Source organism: Gossypium hirsutum, chromosome D13, assembly GCF_007990345.1.
Source record: "Gossypium hirsutum isolate 1008001.06 chromosome D13, Gossypium_hirsutum_v2.1, whole genome shotgun sequence".
Classification (NCBI taxonomy): Eukaryota; Viridiplantae; Streptophyta; class Magnoliopsida; order Malvales; family Malvaceae; genus Gossypium; species Gossypium hirsutum.
In genome coordinates, this window is record NC_053449.1 from 60708101 (window position 1) to 60727664 (window position 19564).

General features: G+C 32.7%; 3 protein-coding genes across 3 annotated transcripts; 1 reads left to right on the plus strand and 2 right to left on the minus strand.

Moving 5' to 3' along the window:
- Window positions 1-139: 139 nt before the first annotated feature.
- LOC107932005 (mitogen-activated protein kinase kinase 6) lies at window positions 140-3495 on the plus strand. Its single transcript, NM_001327341.1, is given in 8 exon segments — window positions 140-263; window positions 479-563; window positions 945-1079; window positions 1620-1844; window positions 1951-2133; window positions 2278-2501; window positions 2918-2963; window positions 3251-3495. Coding segments are annotated over 8 exon segments (1065 nt in total). The 5' UTR covers window positions 140-189; the 3' UTR covers window positions 3344-3495.
- A 1100-nt stretch (window positions 3496-4595) lies between these two features.
- Window positions 4596-11963, minus strand: LOC107932069 (dolichyl-diphosphooligosaccharide--protein glycosyltransferase subunit STT3A). Its single transcript, XM_016864012.2, has 23 exons — window positions 11747-11963; window positions 11372-11434; window positions 11209-11264; window positions 11023-11094; window positions 10785-10890; window positions 10643-10693; window positions 10284-10379; window positions 10029-10088; window positions 9832-9945; window positions 9336-9422; window positions 8819-8922; window positions 8517-8612; window positions 8000-8120; window positions 7824-7904; window positions 7592-7723; window positions 7244-7495; window positions 6515-6658; window positions 5985-6171; window positions 5811-5908; window positions 5594-5673; window positions 5404-5491; window positions 5046-5135; window positions 4596-4910 (listed from the first exon to the last, which is right to left on the minus strand). The coding sequence occupies exons 1-23, from the start codon at window positions 11885-11887 to the stop codon at window positions 4848-4850; spliced, it is 2382 nt and encodes a 793-aa protein (XP_016719501.2). The 5' UTR covers window positions 11888-11963; the 3' UTR covers window positions 4596-4847.
- Window positions 11964-14924: 2961 nt separating this feature from the next.
- LOC107932085 (protein phosphatase 1 regulatory inhibitor subunit PPP1R7 homolog) lies at window positions 14925-17974 on the minus strand. Its single transcript, XM_016864030.2, has 7 exons — window positions 17545-17974; window positions 16765-16995; window positions 16418-16564; window positions 16184-16326; window positions 15998-16112; window positions 15334-15453; window positions 14925-15239 (listed from the first exon to the last, which is right to left on the minus strand). Exons 1-6 carry the CDS (start codon window positions 17842-17844, stop codon window positions 15373-15375), a joined length of 1017 nt encoding a protein of 338 aa, XP_016719519.1. The 5' UTR covers window positions 17845-17974; the 3' UTR covers window positions 14925-15239; window positions 15334-15372.
- Between the last annotated feature and the right edge of the window lie 1590 nt (window positions 17975-19564).

A 19564-nucleotide genomic window follows, 5' to 3' on the forward strand; every position in this document is an offset into this window, starting at 1 on the left:
AAGGACTAAATACTTATTTACCCTAAACAAGTTGAATTAGTTTTACGCGGTCTTTCCCGTTTGAATTTATAACGAATCCATCATCTTCACTTTCTCAATAAACATTTTAAAAACAAAAACACTTTATTTTTATCTTTCTATAAGAACCCTAACGGAACAGTAATAAAAATCTTTCACAAAAAAAAAAAAATGAAGAGCAAGAAGCCATTGAAGCAACTGAAGCTCGCTGTTCCAGCTCAAGAAACCCCTATCTCTTCTTTCTTGTAAGTTTCTTTTTCTTTTTTCTTAAAACATGTTTCTTGATGGCTTCGATTTTGGATCAATACTTTCGCTTTTTTAGTTTACTTGAAATCGCTTCTTGAAATTCGAAGTCTATGGCTTGATTAGTTTCATGGTTTCCGTTACGTTTTCTTTTGTTTCGCTGCCGTGAAAATATTTTGAATATTGAATTTTTTTTTTATACTGTAATGTCTTACAGGACGGCGAGTGGGACATTTCATGATGGCGATTTGCTTCTAAATCAGAAAGGATTGCGTCTTATTTCCGAGGAAAAGGAATCTCGAGTAAGTTTTTGTGACTAATCTAAGGGGATTTTTAAGTACTTTGTGTTTTGGAGGTCACTTCTGATATACCCATATAGAGAACTGGAATTTGATTCCTGTTTATTGTATTAGTACTGTGTAGTAAGTGCACCTTTGTTTATCATTTCTATAGTTTATTATTTCATCTTTTTTTGCGTTTCGCTTGAAAATTAAGGACAATATTGATGCTAAAATATTGGAATTAAGTTGAATTTATTGTGAAGTTCATTGGGTAGCTAGTTATTCTGCAGCAATGCTTGTTCAAGTTCCCATAGAGTTCTTTATCCTTTTACTTTTTGGTATCAAATTTCTTGGGATTCAAGATATTCTTTTCTCTTTTTATTTTTGGGTTACTTTGAGCAGCCTTCTGACGCCAAGGAGCTTGATTTTGAATTCTCATTGGAAGACCTAGAGACAATCAAAGTTATTGGGAAGGGCAGTGGTGGTGTAGTACAACTTGTTCGCCACAAATGGGTTGGAAGATTGTTTGCCTTGAAGGTAAATTGTTCAAGACTGTCAAACCTTGTTCAATTACTTGTTAGTTTTTGAACTTGCTATGAACAGACTCTGCTTATTTTCTTATTTGCCTTTAACTTTTATTTCTTATTAACATGTTAAGGTTACTACCTTAGTATTATCCTCGGATTCCTCCTTTGAATTAATGTAGGATGTGAGAATTTATTGATAAATATAATATTGGGGATTAAGATTATTTGGGGTGAGAGGATGGTGACCAAAGAAGGCATGCTAATACTTTTCATATTTTTGCTTCTCTTTTCTTGTATGATATTTGGTTCGACCGCTTCATAATTGTTTGATTTCTAGCACTGCAGCACACAATCCTTGTGCACAGGGTTCACCTTTTTTTTTCCTGTTTTTTGCTAAATACTAACATCTTCACTCTTTTTTTGCAGCTATATCTGCTTGAATATTGTCTTAAATATAACGTGGTAGTAAAAAATGTTGAAATGATTTGAACATGGTGGTTATAAATGAAGAAAAACTGATTCAGAGAAACTTTTGGGCTATTAATTGCAGGTCATCCAAATGAACATACAAGAAGAAATTCGCAAGCAAATTGTGCAGGAGCTAAAAATAAACCAAGCATCACAATGTTCGCATGTTGTAGTTTGCTACCATTCTTTCTATCACAATGGGGCCATATCTCTGGTGCTAGAATACATGGACCGTGGATCTCTGGCTGATGTGATCAGACAAGTTAACACAATTCTTGAACCATATCTTGCAGTTGTGTGTAAGCAGGTATTCTTCCTTTTTGACTTGAAATTTTATGAATGACCTAAACAAAGTCATTTCAAAAGCTAAACAAGTGAGTTCTTCTTTCTACTCATATCTCTTTATGTTTCAGGTTCTACAGGGACTTGTGTATTTGCACCATGAAAGGCACGTAATACATAGGGACATAAAACCATCCAATCTACTGGTAAACCATAAAGGGGAAGTGAAGATCACTGATTTTGGTGTCAGTGCAATGCTAGCTAGCTCTATGGGCCAGAGAGATACATTTGTTGGGACTTACAACTACATGTCGGTATGTGGAGCTTCCACACTGTTGAAATTGTCATTCATCATGGCATTTTGTTCTGCTAGTTGTAATTATCGTGTTCGATGTGTCTATTTTTCACTAAGAGTTGATGTAAAATCTTAATCTCAACCATCTTGTTTATGATTGTAGCCGGAGAGGATTAGTGGGAGCACTTATGACTATAGCAGTGATATTTGGAGTTTGGGAATGGTAGTGCTTGAATGTGCTATTGGACGTTTCCCATATATGCAATCTGAAGATCAACAAAGCTGGCCTAGCTTTTATGAGCTTTTGGAGGCAATAGTGGAAAAGCCTCCACCAACTGCTCCATCAGATCAATTCTCTCCAGAGTTCTGTTCATTTGTATCAGCCTGGTAAACACTTGCATGTTTAGTTTGCATTTTTATCATATCATGTACTTATCTGCCAAACTTGGTCTGTAAAATGCTTGTTTCCCAGAAGTCTTTTGCTATAGTCCACGCTTCTAGTGTAAGCTAGCAGCCCTCTTGAATATGCTATCCACATTTGATGCACGTAGCAATAGAATTGGTGTTCAAGTTCATTGAATCCAATATTTTAATATACTAACATCACTAGAATCCAATATTTTATCCTCGGAGGGACATATTATGTTGTCTAAAAGTGGTGGATATTGTAATATACTACAATCTTTTCCTTGATACATTTAGATACTGGTTTCCCTCTTTTATCATTGCCATTTTCCATTTGCTTTTGTTGTGATAGATATAATCAATTTTCTAATTTTGCTTGTTTCCTTCCCATTTTTTAGCATAAAGAAGAACCCTAAAGAAAGAGCATCATCTTTGGACCTCTTGGTAAGTTTCATAGACTTAAGCCCATTCGTGTATTCAAATTTCAATACATTAGTAACTCTTATTATATAGATTTTGAAAGATTCGTGTATTTATATCAATTTTAGTTTTTTTTTGTGACTTAATTACACAACACGAAAAAGAAGAAGCTAAAAACAAGATATGAATATGGCAAATCCCGAAAATAAAAATGCATTATTAATTTGTCAAAGCTTATATAATTATAAAATAACTAAAACACAGTTGGGACACAAAAATTTGATTTGCTACAACTTTTTTTGTTAATGCAGAGTCACCCTTTCATCAGAAAGTTCGAAGACAAAGACATAGACCTTGGGATTTTGGTAGGTAGCTTGGAACCTCCTGTGAATTACCCAAGATAATTTGCTTTGTTATAATATGCTTTTGGAATGTAAAATTTGTTTCTCACCTATTACTTTTTCCTTTTTATCTTGTTTAAACTCTCACTTTGTAGTAGTTATGTTACTTGAATTCAAATGTGAGTGTCGGATATAAATATGTATCCATACAAATATAACAATTTTTCTTCAATTTATCATGTATTCTAAGAATTTTATTATAGCATACATGGATATGTCCAAATATATCAGATACAAATAATTAAAACAAAATGAAAAGTCAATGTAACAGAGTTACCATTTTACGCTCTTATATTATCAAGGTTTCGCACAAAGGCTAGTTACAATTTAAATTACTATTAGATATTTTATCACATGGGTATATATGTGGAAATCACAAATTCAAAGCATAAATGAAAAGATTAGATTAAATTGTTTATCATGTTGTTGTTATTAATTTTAAGTCGATGTCGAGTTAATTTGTGATATTAACTTAATTAAATATAAGGTAATAAAATGTGCATAATAAAACTAAAATGTATTAAAAAAATTTAATTTAATTTTAAATTAAAGATTTTATTAATGCAAATGATATGAACTCAAATTATATTCAATATTATGTGGTTCAATTGCATCATATTTTGAAATTGATTTTTTTAAGAATGACATCTAAAAAAAAAAAGATTCAATCCTTTTATAGAAGTGATTAAAAAAGTTATTATTATGTAAATGGTAGTTGAATCTTTTTAATTCCACAAACAATGTTAAATTTAATTTTTTAAATATTCTCTAAAGACACATAATAATATTACTTATTTTAATTACGAAAGAACATTTCCATAACTTCTTAATTGAGTTAGTGGCCCAAATAATATTGTACCAACCAAAAACTTAAATAATAATATTACATGTGATTTCGATTGTATCATATTTTGGAATTAATTTTTTTTCAAGAATGACATCTTTTTTCAAATCATTTTATAGAAGTGATTAAAAAAAGTCTACTGTAAATTTTTTAACTTCACAAACAAGATTTACTTTAAATTTTAAATATTTTCTAAAAAAACATGGTAATATCTCATTTATGCTTATGGAATTTTTTAAGCAAAGTTTTTTAACGCTACCTGCAATGCACGAAATAATTTTCCTTAAAAATCTCTGCTTTAAGCCAGAGTTAACACATAAATATGATATGCGCATTATATCTGAGCTTGACCTAAATCCGATTTTAACCCTAAACCAGATGCGTTACAGATTACAAAGATCAAGCGAAACCTGCAAAATCGTTTTGATTTATATATTGTATTTCTCAAAGAAAAACACCTAACATTGCCGGCATAATCAAACTCTATCTCGGGTTTGCTCGATAGGAAAGATGAAAAAGAGTTAGAACAATCATTGGAATAACAAACTTCCCGTCTCCTTTCATTCTCGCTACCGAGCAAAGCCTAAAAGGCTCTTTCAGCAAACAAACGATTGTATTCGAGTTACAGAGAATATTTTACCATTGGTATAAATATTCTGTTTCCTACAGCCATGGATTCTTCTTTTTGGTTCCACTTCTTTTAGAACTGCTTGTTGAACTAGTTTTCTGCAAAGCATAATATAAAAAATAAGGTATAAGTTAACATCGAATGGGATCTTTCGGCACAGGAGAAAAGAATCTACTATGCGTGTGTGTGTGTGTGTTTTCGTGTATGAGGATCATTGAGTCGATTATACGTACCGATTTTGATTTTTTTGCCTTTCCCCGAATCCTGTTCTTAAGAGGCTTCAATTTATATATCCGAACCATCCAATGATGCGTTGTGAATACCTAAATTCAACAAAATAGATGAATAAAAAAAGGCATCTTATCGGGAAAATACTTGAAAAGAGAAATTTTATTCATTCTCATCCATCATGCTATGTTATTTGAACATGGTGAGTGTCGGATATAGTATGCATTCAACACAAATATGCTCAATTTAGGTCGAAAAATCACATTAATCGTGTTGAAATTATTTTTAAAAGAATAGTATTGGGAATATTTCATGTTCTGCAGTTGTTATTTAAATCAAGGGAAGAAATCAGGATCATCTAACCTCCTCAAAATGAGTGAGTTTAAAATATTTCTTTCCGATCTCTGTGCGCCTAACTCTATCGTAGGCTTTCCCATCGGTTTCAACAAACCTGTACAATGTGTAAATTGAGAGATTAAGTTTAGCTGCCATAACGATAGTGATAAAAAACCACATATATATACTCGAAAGTCAAAAGTTAACAACTACGGACCTGTAATATGAGAGTTTATACATTAGACAATTTAGCATGGTTGGAGTGGCCTGGGAGTCAATTCGATATTGTCCGTCTCTCTGTAGACAATAAGTAAAATAACCAAGTCAGGAAGGAAGCTTAAGTAGGAATTTTTCTCGCAAAAAAAGAAGTTTCTTTGTTGTTTAACTTTCAACAAGGGTGCATCTTTTAAGCAATGCCAGCACAGAGAACTTACAAGATAATCTGGTTCCTTGATATGAGGAAAGACACCACCTCCGATTCGAACCATCCACAGGAACTTATTAATATCATCACTGGGGTAACCAATGAGACCTGACAAGGAAGTAAATTGTCAGAAAATTAATATATTAAGACACTGTATTTCATGTGAACAAAAAAGAAACCATACCTCCAAAGACTACAAGAACATATTTGACATCCAAGGAGTGGAAAATTTCCCAAGCTGCCCTTTCAGGAGAAGACATGGCAGTACCGACAGTTGCGATATGAGTATTGTTCCAGGTATTATTGTCGACAATAACAGTGCGATTAGCCATGGCAGTGGTTTGGTAACCATAGTCCCACCATGATGCAACCTGCCATGAAATTCACTTACACTGTCAAACTGGACCCTTTTTTGCCAACTTAAAAGGTTATAATATGTTATATTCAACAGTGAAGTACAATGCTACATGCAAAACGAGCTCAGCCAAGAAATTTTAAGAGGAAAACACCTAAATCGGCAAAATTATCACCAATGAGGAATCAGAGCCCACCCATTACATGCTCAAAATATCAACATTGACCACACAGCTTGAAATATTATTTTTTGATTATTTAGTATTTATTCCACAAAAATGTAACCCTAAAACTTCCTGCACAACAGACTGGTTAAAAAAATGTTCAAAATCCAGAGAAGCTAATATGGGGAGAACTTACTTTATCATTGACATCTGTATTATGGCTCAACCATGCATAAGCCTCTCTAAAATCATCAAAAACATGTAGACCATCACGTGAACGAGTGGTTAAAACTATTGAAGGAGCTGAATAAGCTTCTGCTGCAGCCCAAACAGAATGAACCTGCAAAGAAAAGTGGAACAGTATGTAAGGCTTTTTACGATAAAAACAAGAAGTGACCAAGAAATGAACATGTAAGGAAATTTCATGCAAAACTAAAATAGAAATAATTAATAACAAAGTTTTAATTCCCATTTAGATATATAAATAATATATTTATATCTTTCAAACAGAGCAACTTTTCAGTTTTGCTTTATCAATTAGTAGATTATTATTTCTTACAACTCTTTCATTGGCATTTGGCAACCTATTAATGCCACTGCTAAATCCGGACTCAAAGAATGGAAGAGAATTTAAAACTTTTTGAGATCATCGAAAAGCAGAAACTGTCTTTTTATTAGTTGCAAAACTTATCCCTTCCTTCCAACATGAGCTCTACAACCAGCTCATAGGAACATATATCCACACAGAATTTAAGACCAAAGTTAACTAAATAAATCCTTCTCTACAACCAGAACTATCACTCAACAGTTAAGATCAACATCATCTCATTGCCATAACAGTCTATTTAGTGATGCACAAACTTCTATAACAAAAGCACTGGCAAGCACAAGCAATTAGAGGATATAAGAGGGCAAATCAGAGTACCACATAGAAGGCGCCCAGCACAACCAGTAAGAGAAGTGAAATCACAGATGCCTCCAAAGGTAAAGCAAGAAGCCTCTTCTTCTCAGCTTTGGCTTTGGCTTTGGCTGTGGCTTTGGCAGGAGGATTTTCCGCAAGCTCCCTTTCCTTCTTCTTGCTTTTCTTTGAGGGTCGATTCTTTGATGTGTCATCAGGTTTCTCTGCCTTTACTTCATCAGTCTGTGCTTCACTAGTATCAGAACTAGTTTCCCCTGCCTTAAAGATCAGAGGCAGCAGAAAAGATATTTAGTCCTGTAGCTAAATGACTTCATCAAACGGTTGACCTAGTATGGATAAATAGAACCTGCTTACATCAACTTCAGCATTGCTTGTTACTCCAGGTAGCTGAAACTTTATTGATCCGGTTAAAACATCAAAAGCTTCGGAAAGGGCAATTCCAGATGTGATGCATGCAGCTGGAGCAAGCACAAGCATTAAGCGGACCTGTATGATTAGATCACGAGAGGTTCTACATTATTCGAACAAAGGAACAAAAGCTAGCAGAGTAATGGCATGAAATTGACTGTGTCCATTTTCCTCTTACCATTACTCCAGAGAAATACACAGAGGTTGCAATATAGAGGACAATGAATGAGCTTGCATCCGATAAAGGCAAAAAGCAGGCCTTCCAACAAGGAAAATAAAAATTATTGGTTATAGTAGATGAATTTCTAAATTAGAAGCAAAAAGCTACAATAGTTGTGAAAGGTAGAGACTTACAATGATACCAGCTGGAACCAAGAAGGCCAAAACATTAATGTCCATGAAATAAGATGGCCAAGTAGGTGGTTGATGTTCACTAACACTAGCAATGATTGGTATATATTTGCTTGCATAAGTTCTGTCAAAATGCATTAAGAAAATGGAAAGAACTTAAACAGCTAACCTTTCAACAAACTCCAAACTTGTACCCAAAAAAGAAAAGAAAAACTCTAAACAAATCATACAAGGTATAAAAACAGAAAATACTGTTTGCATGGCAAGTGGCAACACACTTATTACTAAACCAATCAAATAGTTTTCTGGCACCTCGTTTATGTCTTAGGTTTTAAGAATTGCACAGCACAAAAAGCCCCTCAAAACTAGATCCATGCCAAACTAAGATGTCAAGATAATTTGAGCTGCAAGGTGCATAAAACTGCACTATCATTGACCACAATTCCTTCTACTTGGCTTCATTTATAGTTTCATGCAGAAACAGTCACATGTAATATACTGAAATGAATTAGGTACTTACGGGTCAAGCAGACTTAAGCTTCGTCCACTCCATCCCTTTGTTGGGCTGGAAGCTACTAATGCTATAAGTACAGCTATCACAGCACAACACACTGCCCTGAGAACAGAAATCATGTAAGGTCAATTAATCCTGCATCTTGTTCATATGCTTATCAATCAAATCTACAAGTTATATGGTTTATTGTTCACTGTATGCTGAACTGATTAATAAGAAAGTTTAAATCACAAAATACTCATGCCATTGGTATATCAAATCATGTTTCCCTGAAAAAGTTATGGAAACAGAAGAGAAGGAAAGCTTACAGGCCAACAGTCACAACAAGTGTCACAGCAACTTTAAACATTTTGGGGGAAAGAATCCCCTTGATATGGTACACAAAAGCCACTACATGGATAATAATGAAAACCTGCAGAGGGGAAAACAAAATCAGATCAAGGAGCAAGGAATAGCATCACATGAACCAAGAAATAGAAAATGAGGATGCGAGTTATTTCAGAAATCGGAATAGTGCTTATGCTAACAAGATTTCGAACACTTCTATTTGTCTCTTGTTCTAGAGCCTAAAAGCACATCCGTGAATCGTAATGTCATTGCGCATTTTACACAAAATAGTTGGTCATACAGCAACAGCTCCTCAAGTGGAACAGTTAATAACATGAAATGCTAGCAAGAATGATTGACTCTTGATAGTTACCTATACCTAAAAACGGCACGGCTATAACAACCTGAGATTGCAAGACAAATGAATTGCAACAAGAAAAACAAGATAATAACAAAAGCAGCCAACAAATCAGGGAAAAGATAAAGGAAAAAGCTTACCAAAAATGATGCAAAATGTTCTGATGTCATCACAGCATTAAACCCCACTACTGGCACCAAAGCCGCTAGCAATGTTCCCAAAACAACCTGCAGCAAACAGTTACAATTAGACTTAAAATCAAGTCCAAGTAGAGATCTGCATAAAGATTTTTGTCCTCTATTCAAGGGAGGGAAAAGATACATTCTTTAAAAATGCCACCATCATTAACTGAGAAAGAAGACTATAACACCTTTATTTGTACAATGAGTTTTCCATCCACAAAGACAAACTCAGGGTTAAAATTAAATGTAATACATAAATGCACATCTAACAAGTTAAAGTATCTATATAATGGATAAATAATTTCAAACATTAGGAGTTTGATGAAATATTATAATTTTAGCCCATAGCCAATCAACCTGATCCCTACAAGAAATGTTTTCAATGGCTTACTGAAAGCCTATTCCTGTTGCTATTGACTAGTATTCCAGCTTCCTTAGTAATTCAGATACTTACGAGAGGAGCATAAGCGATGTACAATCGAGAAGAATAACGACCAGTTACAATGCATAGAAGCACATGCATTGGAATGAGGTTAATAATGAATGTGTATCCTCCCCAAGAGCAGACCTAGAAAACAAAATAATTAACTGAGAAACATAAATAATGAGTGAAAACAAGAACACAGATAAAAGTTAGCACAAGAAGCCTACCATATAAAAGTATGCAAGTGAATTTAAGGTGGCATAAAACAGGGATCCAGTATTTAGGGTCTGCGGATAACCAATAATGAAGAGAATAGTCAGACTTGAAAATAGTTAATGGAAGGAAACTCAAGTGAAAATAAATAGCAGATTATTGTCAAAGGTGAGATACCATTCACCAGTAAATTAACCAGACTATACCTCAAGCATTAGAACTCAAAATTATAGATAAATAAAATGAACTTACATCAATCAAAGTCTAACCTTTAAATAAAGATAGAAAGTGAAGATCAAAGCAAATATTGCTACAGCTTCATTGTCATAGCTACCAGCAACAGACCGGGAGATATATGATGGAACCTGCAAAGAAGAACGTAAATGAATTGAAATAAGATGTCATTCATAAGACACATTTACACCATAAGTTGACATAGAAACATGACATTGCCAAATATTGCCAACAGAGACATGGATACAGACCAATAAAAGCAATGGTAAGATTTACTCATTAATGTGCAGGATGAAACGATGTTCAACCACTGTTGTTCAAAATTGAAGTTTTAAATAGTTATAATAAATTAATGAACTCTGATAATGCCACATATATCTCTTCCTTGATTTACCATGGCTAAAAGAACAGCAGCTGTCAGTCCAGCACCAGCACCCTTAACTTCCTATAGAAAAGGCAATAGAATATCAAAAATATTTAAGGCTAATAACCATATAACAATTCACTACACATGTAAATTTAGGCATAATAAAGACCTTAGTCAAGAGGTATGTCGCCCATGAAGCAAAAGCAGAGAATATAGGTGCAGTAAAAACACAAACAGTTTCCACAGACAGTGGAATATTTAAAGAATTTAACAACCTGATGCAACAAGGAAAGAAAAACAAGTCAAACGCAAAAAAATGGAAATTTTATACAAAAAATATATATTTATATAGCAAAATTTAATAGAAATAGTTTTTCTTTTCGCCTATTAACTTTCAGGAAACATACCACCAAATGGTGCCAGCTGTCAAGGTCAACCCAGGGTAAACAGTTCCGCCAATCACGCGCCCAAGAGGGTACCTTGATTATACCAAAAACAAGCACGCTTGTTCAGAAATGCTGAACAATAACATATTAAAAACCTAAAAGTCTAAAACCATAAACAACATAAATTAACTACTAATTTGCAATTACCAAGTTCGATCATCAAACCAATTCCAAAATTCATAAATTCCCTTCTTTGTAAGAAACTGAAACCAACAAGATAACCAAATCATCTTGATAAGTAACATAAGATCCAAAACTTGACAAAAATGACATAAGGGACTAAAGATAGCAATAAATTGAATCAACTGACCTGAGTGACTCTGTAATTAAAGTAAGGATCGAACTCATGAATAACACTCTCGTATTTTATAACCTGAAAACGTAAAAAGGACAGAAGAATTCCAAATTACTAAGCAACTCATACGCAATAAATAGAATCAAATGATAAATTTTCCTTCACATTCCTCTGTCTTATCATCCAAATTGAAGAAGATTCAAATTGAACAAACATTAAATAGAAAATGGACAAAATTTTCAAATATGCGAGTCAATATTCAGCTCAATTTAACTTCGTTTCGTTTTTAACCATTCCTTCGCGGAAAAGGGGCGAAAATTGAATTCTAGAAAATAATATTACAGATCGATCCAGAAGAATAACAAAAGGACGAGGAATAAAAGATCTTACAGAGAAAAGACGGATCGAGAAAGCGAGAACTCCGATAAGGAGGAGGATGAAGAAAGAGAGAACACCGCCGAAAGCATTTCGCAAGGTGTTATTGGTGTATAGAGTCGGGACGGCGGCGGTTGAGGTCTCTGGAGCCGCCATTGACGGCCAATTAACAGTCCAATGCGAAGGGACAGAGAGAGTGTGTAGGGAGGGGGGTGGGTTTGGCCGTTGCAGATGGTATGACTTTGTAGTAGGGAATGAGAGAAATGATGAATTACGAAACTACCCTTACCCTATGAAATGACTTTTCTTTTGGGTTTATTCGAGGTATTAGAATGACGATATTAACCTTATATTTCCAGATGGCGGAATGTAAAATCATTTTTGGTAACTAGGTTACCGTATGAAATGGTTTATAATATATATGTAAGGATGCTAAACATATGACATTTTTGTTTATTTTGTCTGTCAATTTTTAATTATATAAATAGATTAATTTTTAATAAAAATAATTAATTTATTATTTAAGATAATATAAAAAATTAATTTATTTTTTAATAGAGTAAATAAAATATAGTTTAATTTTCAATATATAAATTTTCATGATACTTTTACTGATGTAAAATTATTTAATACATTATCAATTGTATTATTTTAATTTATTCGAATGTTTTTTTTTTGGTTAATTGATTGAAAGATTGCATACTATTTTATTAAATTATGTTTATTATAAATTTTATTTTTAATAAGTTTATTTTCTTTAACATTAATCGAAATATATTGATATAAAAGTTTATGAAACTCTTCCATTGGATCTTAAAACTTTGTATTCCATTTTTGTTAAATAACCTTAAATCTTATCTCATTATTTGAATCCATTAATTTCAATTTTTTTATTACTACATATTATTTTATTTCTATTAAAAAGTATTTTAGATTATTTTTAAATTTGATTAATGTTATACTTATATTAAATATTATAATAAAAATATATTTTTATTATTGTATTAATTTAAAATATTATATCTTAATTATTTTAAATATATGATAACTCACTTAATATATAAAAAATTATCACCCCTAGAATTTTACTATTTTACATTATCTATTTTTTTTATTCTTCATATCCGTTTAACAGTTCATATTCATGGTTCACTTCAATGTTTGAACATATGTCTCCCAGAAAATATATAATGTGCTTTACCATTACACTAATCAAATGGAAGTTAAAATAATTCATACTTTTTTTTTACAAAATATAGATTTTTTGCCTTCGTACTTGAACATAAGCTATATGTATATTGGTACGATACTGAATTATTTATTTTTATCAACGCTTTTTTTTTACATTTAATAAAAAAATAAAATTTAAAAGAATTCAAATATATCTTATCAGAAATACTCATGCAAGCGTCAGCTGAGAGTGGGAATTTACATTATGGATGTTGATATTTTATTAGTTGATATTAAATAGTTAAATGGACTAAACTGTTAATATCTATTTAAGGTTGTAAGAGTGGTTGAATTGATCAGATCATTGATTTGTTAGTTTTATTGATTCTATTAGTCCAATTAAAAAATCATAAAAGATTAAAAAAAATTCTGGTTCAAGCACCGATTTATACTAGTTCCATTCAATACTATTTTTTGAACTGATACTCTGATTGATTTTCACTCCAACCAATTGATACTGTTTAATTCAAATATCATTGGTTTTACCTTAAATATAGATTTATTAGGTATTCATTATTTTTTAATTGGTTTGATGATAAAATCTTCTAGATTAAAGGAAAAGAAAAAAGAAAATTACAATCTTATTGTAGAGCCTGTTAATAATAAATCCTCTTGATGTAGATAGTAGTTATTAGTAACTTTTACAAATATTTACATTAACTTACTTTAAACAGTAAGAATCTATTATTTATCACTTGATTATCCAAAAATTATTATTATTATTATTATTATTATTATTATTATTATTATTATTAGGTAATAAAGGTGGACCAATGTAGCCCAATCTTGGACTCTCAAAAAGGTTTTAGGCGTTGTCCAATATCATGGCATACATTCTGCTAGGCAGTCAGGAATAGCGACCGATTGAATATTTTAACTTTCTTAAATTTCTAAATCCACTCCATCTATACTAAATTAATGTAACAAACAAACTATTGAAATTATAAAATTAAAATATTATAATTAAACATTATTTCAAGTTTAAATTTCATTATGTTAATTTTTAAAATTTTAAATAAAATATAAAAGGACAAAAAAATGATATTAAACAATGAATTCAATAGGCCATTGAACTGTAACAGTTTTTTTTCATTTTTGCACTTAAAAACAGTTTATCCATTTTATTATTCCATTTTAATACGCCAACTATTGTTTTTATCTCATTTTACTTAAAAAAAAAGGGATGACAGTATGACAAATGGCTATTAGTATGACAAATGGCTATTCTTATTGAAGGTAAATATATATATTTTTTGTAAAATAGAACGAAAATAATAGTTTCGTTGTTCTTAGTACCAAAGCCTAGTGCCCTAATCCGCCATTCAGGTACTAAAGAGAGTATAATTAGAAATAGGAGAGGCGTCTGTTGATTCTCTTGAAAGCCTCCACCGATTTATGCTTAAGAGGATTCAAAAAGTTTCAGCCTCCAGAGTACCGACTGGTGCCAACAGTGCATTTTCCCTCAGCATCGGGGACGGTGAAGGATAGACAATAATAGAAGCTTTGCATGTTGAAGAGAAGAAGGCTACGGAAAAGTGGAGGCCGTGAGATGTTAAGGTGCAGAAAGAGGTTATGATGATGGTGGTGGTTAAGGAGCGGAATTGCGGCCTTTAGTTGTTTGAGCTCTCACTCTAAGAGAACTCAGGCTGTGTCAACTTCAGCCGCTGTTATAATATAATCGGACTGAGCTAAATACACCAAACAAATCAAAGAACAATGAGGGTCTGTTGCAGTGCAACAAAACTCGGGAGGAAAAGAAGGTCGGTCGGTGACAGAAGCTGTCATCGGTAGAGCAGAGTAAGATTGCAAGATATAGTGATAGAGATATTGGTGAAAAAACCGACTCTTCTTAAGGCTATTACTGGTGCTTGAAAAGGTGGGTAAGGTAACCTATGATCCAAGGCATAGAAAATACAAGATAATACCTATAATATCGAAACAATCAGTATCAACATGACCAATATCAGACCAAAAATGGTATGTCCATACGTACCATCACATATATACCAGAACAAAAATGATATACTCACTAATACGAGGCTAATATGTACCTCAAGATAATGCTTCAAGCATATATGCATCATTCAAGAGTTTCGGAACTGAATGACAACCCAGAAAGTCTAATATCGTTATTCGCAAGATAGATAGCTTGAAATATAATCTAAAACAAAAAACAGTTGGTATAAAGAATGCCCAAAAGATGATTAATATTACATTTTAATCAACATCCCTCCATAACCATTCCAGATTTGGGGCAGGCTTCCGGAACCCCGTTTTCCTGTAACAAAAATGCAACTCAGTAAACTGCAACAAATAAAAGACGGTAGATATTTTACATGAATATATTCCCCACATGATTGCAAAATACTGACCTTTAAGCAACAACATTCCAGTCAGAACTGTAAAAACTTCTAGGCAAATATGCTTGAATCAATTTGCTCGATATTGGGGAAAATTTGTCTCAGGGTAGCTTGGTAGTTTGGAGATTTTGCCTGCGACAAAACGATAAGTTTGATCATATAAGGATAGGTTAAGAGAGAAAAGAATGAACATTAAGCTAACAGAGTTGAGATTAGGAAATGTGGAGCATTAATCATGAATTTTCAAAAGTTAAAGGCATTAAAAAGATAAATACTAATATGCTATAGCTAAATCAAATGCAATATGTCAAGCGAAGGATGATATAGACAAAAGGTTTCACTGAACTCAGTCTGGTAAGGTAGACAACGAATTTAGTTTATGCGAGAAAATAGTGTGTGTGTGTGTGAATCAAAATACAGTACTAATACTAATTCAAGGAAAATAATAGTGAAGATAACATATACAAAGTCAGGAAAAAGTGATCAAAAGAAAGGAACTCCATAGCAAACAAGATTAAAAAAGAATTATGGTCCAAGTATGACATAGAACCAGATAGAGAAATAAAGATGCTTTACTCATTAGCCATAGCAAGGAATTTGGGATCACAAAAATGAATAAGAAAAAGTTGAAAAACAAAAGTTCTAGAGATTTGAAGTCCTCGAGCTGCAGACATACACATGGATTGTTTTCAAGATAGACAGTAGTGAGCTTTTCTCTTGAACCAGAAACCGCCTCAGCTACGCTTTCAAGTGATTCTATTTGGTTGTCATTGAGCCATAAGTCCTCCAACCTGCAGGTAAATTTAGTCAACGACCAAAGATAGGATAATATCCCTAAAGACAGAAAGGGAAATTTAAATACCTTGTCAAGTTTTGTACGTCATTTACTGATGTTAGCTTATTTGATGAAACATCTAATACTCGGAGGTTAACCAATGTTGATAGACCTTCCATTTTTGAAATGCCATTGTGGCTCAAATATAACTCTTCTAGAGCAACACATTCCTTGAAAACAAAAAATCCAAAGTAAAACATCATCAAAATGTCATGGAATATAAAAGATTTTCTTAGAACGGCATTTTTTAAAGTGCAATACCTCCAATCCTATCATAGAAGTTAAACGATTACTTTGCAAGCTAATCTTCTTGATGTATTTGAGCCCACAAAGGTTTATAGCTTTAATTCGATTCCTTCCCAGCCACAGCTCTTCTAATTTTGTGAAATTTTGCAAATTTTCCATTACCTAAGGAAAGCACTTCACAGCTTAGATCATGCTTGAAAACACTAATAAGACAGCTCACTGATCTTATACTTCAATCAAAGGTGTATACTACTTCAACACTGAAAGTAAATGACAAAAAACTTATGTCAAACTATTACATACCATGAATACCTGGTACTTGCTTATGCAATAAAGATTATTCAAGCAGTTTATAAACTAACCCGTAATCTGTTCGAACCAAGTTCAAGAATTTGCAACTCATGCAAGTGGTCAATCTCCTCCATCTTAGTAACTTCATTTTTGGATACATAGAGTTCCTTCAGTGTGCTGGAGACCTTCGACATTCCATGAAGAGAAGTGATTTCGTTGAAAGAAACATCAAAAACCAAGAGCTTCTTGAATAAGCTGACATCTGGTACTTTCATCAATTTATTATCCCTGAGTACTAACTCCTGTACAGAACAAACAAACAGATAACCCCAAGCTTCTTCATTGTTCTACAAATAATCAACAATGGATAATACAGAAAGAAAGTGAAAAAAAAAAAACATTTTTTTACCAATTTGATAACATCATAAGACTCTCACTGATTGCAAATTGTTGCATTCTTTTATGTACTAATTAATTTCTCAAGGAAAGCTAAAAATCTAAACCAAATAATAAGAAATAATTGCAAATATGTGATTAAAGAATACATAAATAGTTAAAATATTCCAAACAATCTAGCATCGTACAAGCGTTAAAATTAAATTGTTTACCTTATAATTAAAAAAAAAATCCTAATATTCAATTATCCAAAAAATTCTTAATACCTGCTTCTTCTTTTATTCCATTTAGTTTAGAGAGACTAGTAAGCAATGATCCTAAGTACATAAATTTCATATCTCTTAACAATTTGTACCCAAATAGAAAAAAGTTTCGACAACAGTGAAAAATTAAAGGAGCGATATACCCAAAAAAAGCCGAAGCTTTGACGGCGTCAAGGAAATGAAAAGGGTTACCTCAAGACCAGATAATGAGTCCCAGCTAGAGATCGACTCGATAGCAGCATCGTCGATGAGGTTCTGCTGAAAAGAGAGCTTTCTGAGGTTAATGAGATTCGCAATCCGAGGGTCCAATTTCGACAAGCGATTCGCAGTAAGGTCCAACTCGGTAAGGCTTGACGGCAATTCCACCGAGTCGAGATCGTGGAGCTGGAAGCTGGTGAGATCGAGAGCGGTGGTGGATGATAAATCAAACTCAATCGCTTGATCGTCTTTGTCCGAGTTAGTTTCCGGCGGTGGTTCGGTTTGATTTTGCATTTTGGTGGTGGAGTTTGGAAGGTCGCGGTGATCGTAGATGGGAGTAGCTTCCGTCTACCGTCGATGCGGCAGTTTTGTTGTTCTTTGTTATTTATACTCCGCCCTGATGGCTTTAAAGGGAATATCTATTTTGCTAGAGAAGCTACACGTTGTTTATTAATTTTGTTCCCGTCGAAACGGTGCGGTTAGCAAAGTGCAAGTAGAGGTGTCCATGGGCCGGGCGGCCCGGCCCACCCGACGGCCCGTTCAAAATATGGGAGGGTTTTGGTAAAAATATAGGCCCGAAATATGGGTTAGGGCAAAAAATGAGGCCCGTTTTTTGGCCCGACCCGGCCCGAATAATAAATAAATATTTATTTTTTATTTTAAAATAAATTTTGGTGTTTATTAAAAAAATGGGTCGGGCCGGGCTCGGGCTTAGGAATTTTTCCCGGGCCAGGCCTGGACAAAATTTCGGGCCATATTTCAAGTCGGGCTAGGCCCGGGCCTAGGATGCTGGCTGAAATCTTTTTGGGCCCAGCCCGGCCTGGCCCATGGACGCCTCTAAGTGCAAGTAATTTGGAATTGGACCTAGCCCGTTATATAAAATTTGATAAGTTTAAAAGTTTTCATTTAAAATTTTGTTGTATGGTCTTTTTTGTTTGTACCAAACTAGAGCTTTTATTCTTCTACTATTTTATAGTTCGATTTTTTTCATAAAACAATTTTAAATATCACTAATCAGTAAAGTAAAATCCGAACAATTTTTTTCTCTGATTTTTTACATTGATCACCATCTCTACTATCTAAAATATGTTTTTTTACTCACCAGTGAGTATCGATCTATCGTACCGATTGTCAAATTGTCGTTTGAAGCTCGCTAGCCTAACTTAAAAAAAAAAACATTAACAACTCAGTGACTTAAATAAAAACTTTCGAATATTTCAGTAACTTGAATGAAAACTATCAAATAATTTAACAACTATTTTATAACTTTTTAAAGTTAAATGACCAAAATATAAATTTAATATGAATTTAATGATATTGGAGGTAGTTGAAATTTTGTTGATAAAACTTATTGGTCTTGTTTAAAAAGACCACGCCTTAGACAATTATCATATTTGATTTTATTTTATAGTAACTTTGATATATATATATATATATATATATATTTGTATTTGTAAACTCTAAAAAAATGATACGCCAATGAAGTCTTTACGGTGTTGACAAATACCTTGAGTTATTTTAATGTTCGAGACTTATCATGCGTGAATGTTATATATCGATTCTCTTCGGTTTATTCTATGCTTAAGTTTCACCATATATTAGCCCCATCTGAATATATTTATGTTGCTAGATAGATATATTTCAATATTTGATTTGTTGTTGTTTTTGTATTTATTTTATTATAATTTTAGATTATTAGAGATATATCATTTACAATTATATTAATATTTATACTTTAAATATAATATACGATAAATTTAAAATTGTAAATATATTGCTTTTTTATATTCGAAAGTGAATTTGAATTTTAACTAAATTTTATTTAAAAAAATAAAAAATGAAGTAAAACTGAATCAAATTCTTAAACAAATTCAAAGTTCTCTTAACACAAAACCCCAACCCAAACTTTACTTACGTAACACCAAAGTTTTTATCACTTAAATTAACATACATCAATAAATAGGGGCAAAGCCATAAATTATTTTGAGGGCTCGGAATTAAGTTATGTATTTTC